General features: G+C 43.3%; 1 protein-coding gene across 1 annotated transcript in view; it reads right to left on the minus strand.

Moving 5' to 3' along the window:
- Positions 1–12370, minus strand: part of LOC135510782 (inactive tyrosine-protein kinase 7-like) — a 196384-nt gene that overhangs the window by 14639 nt on the left and 169375 nt on the right. The window contains exons 7-13 of the mRNA XM_064931993.1: positions 7763–8029; positions 7415–7551; positions 7121–7256; positions 6620–6739; positions 4836–4985; positions 3269–3413; positions 792–919 (exon numbers count right to left, since the gene is read on the minus strand). Coding sequence (XP_064788065.1) covers positions 792–919; positions 3269–3413; positions 4836–4985; positions 6620–6739; positions 7121–7256; positions 7415–7551; positions 7763–8029 — 1083 coding nt within the window. The remainder of the gene's footprint in view (positions 1–791; positions 920–3268; positions 3414–4835; positions 4986–6619; positions 6740–7120; positions 7257–7414; positions 7552–7762; positions 8030–12370) is intronic.

Here is a 12370-nt window from a genome sequence, read left to right on the forward strand (position 1 = left end):
AACCCATAATAATTTAAAGCATTTCCCCCACTCAGACAAAACATTTTTTTTTTTAAGTTTCCCAGTTAGTGGGAGGGATGGGGGCAGCTCCTTGTCGCGTGCGGTGCTCAAGTTCAGAACGGCTGTCAGTCAAAACCCATACAGCTCTGTAAAGTGCAGAGCCTGAGCTCTGACGTCATTTATAGCATGTTACTGTACAGCCACTGCGTTCCAATTTAGGAGCTTATCAGTGCCCAAATTCAAATTTCAATCCGTATACGGGTACTGTACGAGTGTAAAAGACTACAGTTCCAAGCTGTCAGTTCCAAGCTTTCTTTTCTTTAATGTTTTTGTTAAGGAAACTGGCACATAAAAAAACATCCAAAGATTTCACACTCACATCATTCTTTTCTAACCAGAGCCTTAGAAACTGGAACAAAATGCTGAATGAATTCCTCTGTCCTACAATTAACTACTTCTGCGAACTAAACAGTCTGCCTCACTTAACCCCTCACAGGGAGAGGTTTGAATAATACAAAACCCTGAACATCCTATTTTAAATTACAAGCCCAAGCACAAGGAGGAGCCACAGTGTATGTGAGAGAGGGTTGATTCAATCTACGGTCTGTCCCTGTCACGTCACCGATGACTCTGGCGAGACAGGTTATTAGAATGCTCAGATGGCTGAGTGGTTAATTACAGTCCTCATCCAGTCCTCGTGATTGCTACACACATGCACACACAGTAACATTGTGGGGGTGGCATCATTTTGTGCGTATGTGTGTGCATCTGTATGAGAGAGAGAGACTTACCCACTACGTAGAGCTGTGCCACACGGTCACTGATGCTGCAGCTGTTTCCGGCAATGCAGGTGTATTTGCCTGTGTCATCCGTGGTGACATCTGTTATCACCAGAGAGCCATTGACCATTAACTGGAACCTGAGAGAGAAAGAGTGAGAGAGAGAGAGAGAGAGAGTGTGCAAGAGAGGGTAGAAAGAGAGAGAGTGAGACTTGTCCTCTTGCTCAGTTGTACACCGGGGCCTGCCACTCCTCTTTCTATTCTGGTTAGGGCCAGTTTGTGCTGTTCTGTGAAGGGAGTAGTACAGTCGTGGCCAAAAGTTCTGAGAATGACACATATATTAATTTCCACAAACTTTGTTGCTTCAGTGTCTTTAGATATTTTTGTCAGATGTTACTATGGAATACTGAAGTATAATTACAAGCATTTCATAAGGGTCAAAGGCTTTTATTGACAATTACATGAAGTTCATGCAAAGTGTTGACCCTTCTTTTTCAAGACCTCTGCAATCCGCCCTGGCATGCTGTCAATTATCTTCTGGGCCACATCCTGACTGATGGCAGTCCATTCTTGCATAATCAATGCTTGGAGTTTGTCAGAATTTATGAGTTTTTGTTTGTCCACCCGCCTCTTGAGGATTGACCACAAGTTCTCAATGGGATTAAGGTCTGGGGAGTTTCCTGGCCATGGACCCAAAATATGGATGTTTTGTTCCCCGAGCCACTTAGTTATCACTTTTGCCTTATGGCAAGGTGCTCCATCATGCTGGAAAAGGTATCGTTCGTCACCAAACTGTTTCTGGATGGATGGGAGAAGTTGCTCTCGGAGGATGTGTTGGTACCATTCTATATTCATGGCTGTGTTCTTAGGAAAAATTGTGAGTGAGCCCACTCCATTGGTTGAGAAGCAACCCCACACATGAATGGTCTCAGGATGTTTTACTGTTGGCATGACACAGGACTGATGATAGTGCTCACCTTGTCTTCTCCGGACAAGCTTTTTTCCGGATGCCCCAAACAATCGGAAAGGGGATTCATCAGAGAAAATGACTTTACCCCAGTCCTCAGCAGTCCAATCCATGTACCTTTTGCAGAATATCAGTCTGTCCCTGATGTTTTTCCTAGAGAGAAGTGTCTTCTTTGCTGCCCTTCTTGACACCAGGCCATCCTCCAAAATTATTCGCCTCACTGTGTGTGCAGATGCACTCACACCAGCCTGCTGCCATTCCCGAGCAAGCTCTGTACTGGTGGTGCCCCGATCCCGCAGCTTAATCAACTTTAGGAGACGGTCCTAGCGCTTGCTGAACTTTCTTGGGTGCCCTGAAGCCTTCTTCACAACAATTGACCCGCTCTCCTTGAAGTTCTTGATGATCCGATAAATGGTTGATTTAGGTGCAATCTTACTGGCAGCAATATCCTTGCCCGTGAAGCCCTTTTTGTGCAAAGCAACGATGACGGCACGTGTTTCCTTGCAGGTAACCATGGATGACAGAGGAAGAATAATGATTCCAAGCACCACCCTCCTTTTGAAGCTTCCAGTCTGTTATTCAAACTCAATCAGCATGACAGAGTGATCTCCAGCCTTGTCCTCATCAACACTCACACCTGTGTTAACGAGAGAATCACTGACAAGATGTCAGCTGATCCTTTTGTGGCAGGGCTGAAATGCAGTGGAATTGTTTTTGGGGATTCAGTTCATTTGCATGGCAAAGAGGGACTTTGCAATTAACTGCAATTCATCTGATCACTCTTCATAACATTCTGGAGTATATGCAAATTGCCATCATACAAACTGAGGCAGCAGACTGTGAAAATTAATATGTGTGTCATTCTCAAAACTTTTAGCCATGACTGTACATAGCGTTGCATGAGATCTTCAGTTTCTTGGCAATTTCTCGCATGGAATAGCCTTCATTTCTCAGAAAAATAATAGACTTGACGAGTTTCAGAAGAAAGTTCTTTGTTTCTGGCCATTTTGAGCCTATAATCGATCCCACAAATGCTGATACTCCAGATACTCAACTAGTCTAAAGAAGGCCAGGTTTATTGCTTCTTTAATCAGAACAACCGTTTTCAGCTGTGCTAACATAATTGCAAAAGTGTTTTGTAATGATCAATTAGCCTTTTAAAATGATAAAGCTGGATTAGCTAACACAATGTGCCATTGGAACACAGGAGTGATGGTTGCTGATAATGGGCCTCTGTACGCCTATGTAGATATTCCATTAAAAATCAGCAATTTCCAGCTACGATAGTCATTTACTGTATTTCTGATCAATTTGATGTTATTTTAATGGACAATTTTTTTTGTCGCTTTTCTTTCAAAAACAAGGACATTTCTAAGTGAACCCAAACTTTTGAACGGTGGTGTATGTTGTGTCACAACTTGTGTCAATTACAATCCAGTGCTTTTTTAAATTCCAGAGCACCACAAAGGAAGACAATGTTGTCGTGTGTGTGTTATTATCGTCTCTGTGGGTAAAGCCTTACCTTCTCCTGCTGGTGTCCAGCACCTTATCCTTTACCATCCACTGGACGCGGGGCTCAGGGTCTGCTGTGGCCTGGCAGTGTAGGATGGCTGTGTGGCCCTGGTACACTGTGGTGTTCTCTGGCTCCAGCTTAAAGCGGATATACACTACACACACACACACACACACACACACACACACACACACACACATGGTTAATATACCACACTCCATCTCTAAACAAAGCCCATGACACTGATTTCCTATAAACTCACTGTGGTGACAGTGTTGTAGAGCTGGGACAATAAACCAGAAAATGATCAAGACTGACCATACAGATAACTTATCGCGGGCATTTTGCTGATATCATTCAATGCGATAGGTAGCCTATACTAGAGAAATGTTCTGTTTGAAACTAAATACTTTTGCTGATATGGGTGATTGTTAATGGGACAATTGATGGCTACTACCATCAAACTAGTAGTAGTAGTTTAAAGGATGATAAATAAAAAAGCTGTGGTGCACATTAATGTTATAAACGTATCGTTCTATTTATCGTTATCGCATCAATTCAGGCAATTTATAACAATGTGGGACTTTTTGTCCATATCGAACAGCTAGTTCTACATTGTGGTGGGCTTTCTTTGTGTCAACCACAAGTGTCTTCAACACCTAATGGAGTTTCATTACATGGCAGCCAGATGGCCTTCTAGTGCATGGATGAATGAAAGAGACAACCACATCGACAATGGTCATTGGAAAGCTGATTATAAACAGTGCATCAAGAGAAGAGACAAACAGTGATCCCAAAGGATTGCCGTTATGAGGACGGTGAGGAAAATACAAACCTAAAACTAGTGTAAAAAACGCACACGAGTAGACGAATGTCCTTGACTTTTTTCATTTTTTATTGCAAGGCGCATGTTTTATTTTATTTTATTGAAGTCAAGGCCAGTCGTCAATTAGTTGTGCCAGCCCAAACCAGTTAAATAGCCATCACTAGCCGGCTTCCACCCGGCTACGCAACCCTGCACCTTAGAGGCTGCTGCCCTACATACATAGACTTGGAATTACTGGCCACTTCAATAATGGAACACTAGTCACTTTAATCATGTTTAAAAAATGTTTACATACTGCTTTACTCATCTCATATGTATATACTGTATTCTATGGTACTGTATTTTAGTCAATGCCACTCTGACATTCCGTGATATAATATTTATATATTTCTTAATTCCATTATTTGACTTTTAGATTTGTGTGTATTGTTGTGTATTGTAAGATACTACTGCACTGTTGGAGCTAGGAACAGAAGCATTACACCCGCAACAACCCACAATCTGCAAAATATGTGTAAGTGACCAATCAAATTTGATTTTGATTTGAACCAGCACCTGGATCTCCTCTAGACACACTGCTATGCACAGTCTCTTTCGCTTTTGCAAAGGAAAATACAAAGTGAACTACAGTTAATCAAACACATACACGCTGCGCACAGACACACACACACACTCAAATGCACACACACTCGAACGCACACACACTCAAACGCACACACACTCAAACGCACAAGAACACACACGCCTTACCTGCCACAGTGAGGCCGACCATGGCTCTGATCTCCCCCTGTAGGCTGTTGGAGGCGATACAGGTGTAGTTTCCTGCGTCGCTGCGTGTCACTTTGGTGAAGTGGAGCTGGCTATTCCTCATCTCCACATGAGGAAGCAGCTCTCCACCATCTGTACGGGGCGACATAGTGTCAGAGAGGAGTTCAATGGGGGGAGGGGCTGAGAAACTACAGTACTGTGGTACCCTTTACCCACTATCGCGCTGTCCCGAAACATACTTGGTTGGACATGTTCCTTTAATATGGTCCTATCCAGTGCAACTGTGGTGGATGTGTAACCAGGCCAGTGCAGTACAGCTTGGCTCAGTACTGTGAAATGGTTATGAGTGTAATGGACGTAGGCTTGGACGATATACCATCGTCTTTCGACAATTATTGACCGCCATCGTCGACGGTGACGACTAATTGACGTGACAGACGATGGTTTAGCCTATTTGAGCTATACTGGCGCTGCACAGTAAAAAACTGTGACTCGCAGTGACATTCCGACTAATATATTCCTATTTGCTATAACCCATTTCAATAAATAAGTTATATAGCCTGCAGAATGCAAGAGAGGAATGTAGGCCAGACAGAGAGGAGAATTCCACCAAAGCAGCACAAAAATGTTCAGTAAGAAAATATTATTTCTCTCTCTCTGTCGGATTCATGGGCATCAGCCTACATCATAAACGTATAGATAAAAAAATAAAATAATGGACACTCCTTAACTTGTGTTGTCTCTGTTAATTATTTTTTTTTTTTACTATATTGCTTTCTCTCTCCATTTATAAGGCTATGAATATGCATCCTTTATGCATCCTAATCAAACAATGAATGTAACGGAGTTCCATCTCAAAAACTTATTTGAATAGCCTAAAAAGGCAAGGTATCCAGAGGACTAATAATGTGAGAGAGGGAAAATCCTTGCACGACAGGATGAAAACCAAATGGCCAATAACCTATGCTTCTTCTAGGCCTATAATACAAGTTAAAGTCATGAACAGTAAACTGACCTACAAAGGCAAAACACAGTAATTACATAACTTTTCTTACGGCAAAATCTGACTTCAAAGTATTTTTTCTGTCTACACAGGCAGCAATTTCTGATACTCAATCATATATTCTGATCAAGTAGGGCAGAGGGCAGAGTTTGTAGGGCAGAGTAGCTTATTTCCCAAATATTCTAGCCTATGAAGTTGTGGCTTTAAATTAACAAAGAACAAGAATGAAAGTCTGTAGCCTAAGCCTGGGAATAGGCTGTTCTCAATCACAGCTTTATGAGAGATAGAACAAACAATAGCATTTTTATATTATTTTATGAGGCAAATAAAGCTATTATTATCCAGTTCTGAAGACGGTAGACTGCTTCTATGCAGCCAATAATGTAGGCCTATAACCAATAGGGCTGATAGTATTGTATTTCACAATGTTTTTTTTTTCATTCATCTGATTCTATCTACAATGCATTCCTTCTGAAATGATTCCGTATTCTAACATTATCCATAATCTGATGTTATAAGAAGATTTTATTGTCTATTGTCACAGGACATAGATTTTGTATTTCTTATTTCTGTGAGCTGTGACAATGGCTTTATCCCAACCCCTGGAAACGCACATACACACACCCACGGAGAGGTTGGAACACAGGGCCAGTCTCAGTCCTGCGCCCCTGGAGGGTTAAGTGCTTTTCCCAAGGTCACAATGGCAGGAAATGGCATCTAGGATATTGTGGTCTAGCACTGAGTAGGACCACCCTGCACTCACCTGCTTTGGTCCATTTGATGGTGGGGGTCTCTCTGCCTGTGGCAGAACACTGGATGTTGACCTCCTTGTCCAGCTCCAGGCACTGAGATGGCTGGGGCGTAGGGGTGAACTTCAGTTTCTCTGGAACACACAGGTAAAAAGGTCAAACACACCATGACCCACACAGCTAAGAGAGAGTAGCCTGGTCCCAGGTACACCCCTGTACACTATACAAAGCTATTTACAGCATGTTCAGACACATTTAAGAACATCCAGATGCAAGCACACACGTTCACATGGCTGAATGAAGAATCACAAGGGTATCAAGATCTTAGATCACCAAAACAAAGACGAGGTAGACAAAGCAAGTCAGGAATTAGACAACCCATGTTAACAACTCTAGAACAGCAGCACCAGGGGAACATCTAAGGTTAAACTGAATTAAACTGGCTGATCACGTTCACACACATGCTCTCTCCCATGCACGCACGCACACACGCACATCATGTAGTTCCAGCTCACCCAGTACATAGACTCTGGCATTTCCAGACAGCTTGCCTCCCTCTGTCCTGCTCACACAGGCATACATCTGACCATCATACACCTCCACATTATTGATGCGCAGAGTACCATTGGGGAACACTGTAAAGCGTGGGTCCTGATAAAGAGAATGGAGAGGAATAAGAGAATGGAGAGGAATGGCCTAGATACCGTTTTTTTTATGTGTGTGTGCGTGTGCACGCCTGCATGCCTGTGTGTGTGTGCTTACGTGCATGTGTCTGTGTGCGATAGAAAGAGAAAGAGAGAGATACTGACTTCAGGCATGACCATAATGCTGTTTCGGTGCCACGTGACCTCAGGCTCAGGGGTAGCCTGAGCGTGGCAATGGAGGTAGCCTGGTCTTCCCTCCTCCAGGTAGCTGTCCTGGGGCTTGGTTACCCACACTGGGGCAGCTGAATCACACACACAAATGAAGAATTATTACTGTAGTAGAAGCCAGAGTCAATCATGTTGAATCCCAAATTGACCCCTTGCTTAGGAACAGAATGGACAAGTAACGACAAAAGCACAACCCTATAATAGGGACCAGAGTTTTGCATGGTCAGGACACACTGCTGGCCCTAGCCATGATGTAATAGGTCAGAAGACGGTGGCCTGACTCACTGGCCACTGTGAAGGTCAGCTCCTGGGTCTTGCGGCCCGCCTTGTTTTGTGCCACGCAGGTGTAGGAACCTGAGTCGCCCTGCTCGGTGGGGCTGAAGACCAGCTCACTGCCTTCCTGGTACACCCGTCCCTCCGTGGGGACCCGCACCCCTTCCCGCTCCCACCACACCTCAGGCTGGGGCTTTCCATGCGGGGCCGTACAGGACACACGCTGCATGGTGTCTGCTGTGAAGACCCGGGACTGTCTGGGGGACATATCCTCAATCTCTGTAATAGGGAGAGAGGGAAAGAGAGAGAGACAGGAAGAGAGAGAGAGAGAGAGAGAGCGAGAGCGAGAGCGAGAGTGGGGAGGCAGAAAGTGGGAGTGTGAGGGGGTGGGAGAGTGGCAGAGAGAGGAAGAGATAGAGAGACATTGAGAAAGAGAGTATGTGGCATTATTTTAATGCTCAAATTGATTTTTTAAACTACTGTAGTCTCAGGAGATAATAATCAAAATGCCAATTAAGCTTTTTTCGAATTTGAATTTCAGAGGCATTAGCATACTTGTCTTCAGTCTGAAATGCTATTCAGGGACGCCGAAAAGTCATTATTTTCTTTTTAAGAAACAACTACTGAAAGTATTCAGACCCCTTGCCTTATTCCACATTTTGTTACGTTACAGCATTATTCTAAAATGTATTAAATCCTTTCCCCCCCCCTCAATCTACACACAAAAAGTGAAAACAGGTTCAGAAATTTTAGCAAATGTATAAAAAATATAAAACAGAAATACCTTATTTACACAAGTATTGGGACCCTTTGCTTTGAGACGCAAAATTGAGCTCAGGTGATGCATGTTTCCATTGATCATCCTTGAGATGTTTCGACAACTTGATTGGAGTCCAGCTGTGGTAAATTAAATTGATTGGACATGATTTGGAAAGAAACACACCTGTCTACAAAAGATCCCACAGCTGACAGCGCATGTCAGAGCAAAAACCAAGTCATGAGGTCGAAGAAATTGTCCGTAGAGCTCAGAGACAGGATTGTGTCGAGGCACAGATCTGGGGAAGGGTACCCAAATATTTCTGCAGCATTGAAGGTCTCCAAGAACACAGTGGCCTCCATCATTCTTAAATGGAAGAAGTTTGGAACCACCACGACTCTTCCTAAAGCTGGCCGGCTGGCCAAACTGAACAATCGGGGGAGAAGAACCCGATGGTCACTCTGACAGAGCTCCTCTGTGGAGATGGGAGAAACTTCCAGAAGGACAACCATCTCTGCAGCACTCTACCAATCAGGGCTTTATGGTAGAGTGGCCAGACAGAAGCCACTCCTCAGTAAAAGTCCCATGACAGCCCGCTTGGAGTTTTCCAAAGGCACCTAAAGGACTTTCAGACCATGAGAAACGAGATTCTCTGGTCTGATGAAACCAAGATTGAACTCTGGCCTGAATTTCAAGCGTCACATCTGGAGGAAACCTGGCATGATCCCTACGGTGAAGCATGGTAGTGGCAGCATCATACTATGGGGATGTTTTTCAGTGGCAGGGACTGGGAGACTAGTCAGGATCAAGTGAAAGATCAACAGAGCAAAGTACATAGTGTTCCTCGACAAAACCTGCTCCAGAGCGCTCAGGACCTCAGACTGGGGCAAAGGTTGACCTTCCAACAGGACAACGACCCTAAGCACACAGCCAAGACAATGCAGGAGTGGCTCCGGGACAAGTCTCTGAATGTCCTTGAGTGGCCCAGCCAGAGCCCAGACTTGAACCTGATAAAACATCTCTGGAAAGACCTGAAAATAGCTGTGCAGCAATGCTCCCCATCCAACCTGACAAAGCTTGAGAGGATATGCAGAGAAGAATGGGAGAAACTCCCCAAATACAGGTGTGCCAAGCTTGTGGCATCATACCCAAGAAGATTTACGGCTGTAATCCCTGCCAAAGGTGCTTCAACAAAGTGCTGAGTAAAGGGTCTCAATACTTATGTAAATTAAAATATTTCAGTAAAAAGAAACACACAAAGAAACAAGTAAAATTCAAAACCTGTTTTTGCTTTGTCATTATGGGGTATTGTGTGTAGATTGATGAGAAAAATAAACAATTTAATCAATTTTAGAATAAGGCTGTAACGTAACAAAATGTAGAAAAAGTCAAGGGGTCTGAATACTTTCTGAATGCACTGTACAGCAAGGGAACAGCAATTAGAGGACAAATCCTGAATTGTATTTGTAATGAACACGATGGGAGACAGAGCGGGTTTCAAGCACAGGGCGCAGCAAGTGTTTATTGTGAAGGACCACAGGAGGAGGCAGGTAGCTGGGTCCAAGGGCAGGCAGATGGGGTCTACACAGGGGGTCTAAAAAGGCAACAGTACAGGCAGGGAAAAGGCTAGTAACGTCATCTGGGAGATCAGGCAATAGGTTGATAACAGGAAATCCGAGGTACAGGCAGGGAATAGGCAAAAGGCGTCGATAATGAGGCAGCCAAAAACTATCATATGCGGGTGGATAAATTATGGGGAAACGCAGCGCTGCGAAAAGAAAGCTGTCACAAAACAAACAATACCTCACATTGATGGGGTGCAAACTGAACTAAATAGTGTGTGATAATGACATACAGGTGTGTGAACAGGTGATCAGAATTCAGGTGTTTGGGATCTGGAGAGTGAGCTGCGTTCAGGGGATCTACGTGTTTGAGAGTGTGAGTTGGAAGAAGACGTTACAGTTTTGAAATACTACTTTCATATACTATCTTCCATATACTTTGAGCATTTGCTTGAGAATGCCTGGAGTGCCAGATGTGTGTGGTCTGCATTTTTGCTTGATATCCTATTGGTTGTATTGCTCCAGGCAAGCTCAATTAAGCCCAGCTAAAGTATTTGAAATGATTTAAAATAGTATTTGAACCCAGGTCTATGTATGTCTGACTGTATACAGTCATGGCCAAAAGCTTTGAGAATGACACAAATATTAATTTCACAAAGTCGGCAGCCTCAGTGTCTTTAGATATTTTTGTCAGATGTTACTATGGAATACTGAAATATAATTACAAGTATTTCATAAGTGTCAAAGGTTTTTATTGACAATTACATGAAGTTGATGCCAAGAGTCAATATTTGCAGTGTTGACCATTCTTTTTCAAGACCTCTGCAATCCGCCCTGGCATGCTGTCAATTAACTTATGGGCCACATCCTGACTGATAGCAGCCCATTCTTGCATAATCAATGCTTGGAGTTTGTCAGAATTTGAGGGGTTTTGTTTGTCCACCCGCCTCTTGAGGATTGACCACAAGTTCTCAATGGGTTTAAGGTCTGGGGAGTTTCCTGGCCATGGACCCAAAATATTGATGTTTTGCAGAGGTCTTGAAAAATAAGTATTTCATAGTAACATCTGACAAAACAATATCTAAAGACACTGAGGCAGCAGAATTTCGACCGCGACTGTATATACAGTAAGTGGAATGCGATCTACCGTTGAGACTCACAGGACTGCCTCTCTTTCTTTCACTACTACTGTGAGCTACTACAGTGTATTGCCCAACATGCCTCTCAAACCAGGTCAACAGTTCGAACCTGATCCTTACCAGGTGAACATATGAAGAGTCCCAAATGACACCCTATTCCCTACCTAGTGCATTACTTTTGACCAGAGCCCTATGGGCCCTTGTCAATGGTAGTGCACTATATAGGGAATAGGGTGCCATTTGAAATAAAGTTATTAGAGTTAAGCGGGGAAAAACGCACCACATTCTTCAGCAGATGAAAGAGAGCATTGTGTGTGTGTGTGCATGCCTGTGTGTGTTTTGGGGCTGACATAGAGGGACTGTTCAACCTTTTACACTTGTTTAACCTTTTACAATTGGCCTATATGGATAGGTGTATATTGACATGTTTCTTACAGAAGAAATATGAAAAGCATATGCATAACCATGGTAGCAATTGAAAGGGAACAGCAGTTTTGAGATAATTGGGGAAATGATTAGTCCAAACATTCCACTGTTGATTTGATGTGCATTTTACATTGACTTTACTTTTCGCCGCATTTGTTGATAACGAAATCTGTCAGATAAGACTATTCCTGGAAAATGTGCGGTAGGTGCAACATAAGACAACTACAATTTCAAGGGTTGGAGTGAGAGGACTAACTGGTGTCCCCAAGTGGCCACACACATCTACAAAGTGGGCACATTTCCTAAGTAATTTCAATGCACTTTTATGACTCAAAGAAAAAACTTCAACGCTAAGGTACTTTTATTTTTGCTCTCCTAGCTGTGCCGATGAGGAACTAGAGCAAGCACACTTGTAGTTGTTTTGTTTGGAACACAACCCTGCATCCCGCCATCACACAATTACTGTTGTTGTTCACGTAATCCAAAAACAGTCCATTATAAATAACAATCTGGGTCAGGTGGGCATGACTTCAAAGCTTGTTCTTTTGCCAATATGACTAGCTAAAACATAAAATATGATCTTACAGTGTTAGACTTTCACAAGGCAATTCAGAGAAACCGATCGCAATTTTGGTGCGCATTGAAAGGAGTCATGGGTGAATTCAGGTGCGTGTCCCACGGATAATTGTCATCACAACAAACAACAACCCAGGGTATGATGCCATGTCCTCTTGTA

This window comes from Oncorhynchus masou, chromosome 23 (genome assembly GCF_036934945.1).
Source record: "Oncorhynchus masou masou isolate Uvic2021 chromosome 23, UVic_Omas_1.1, whole genome shotgun sequence".
Lineage (NCBI taxonomy): Eukaryota > Metazoa > Chordata > Actinopteri > Salmoniformes > Salmonidae > Oncorhynchus > Oncorhynchus masou.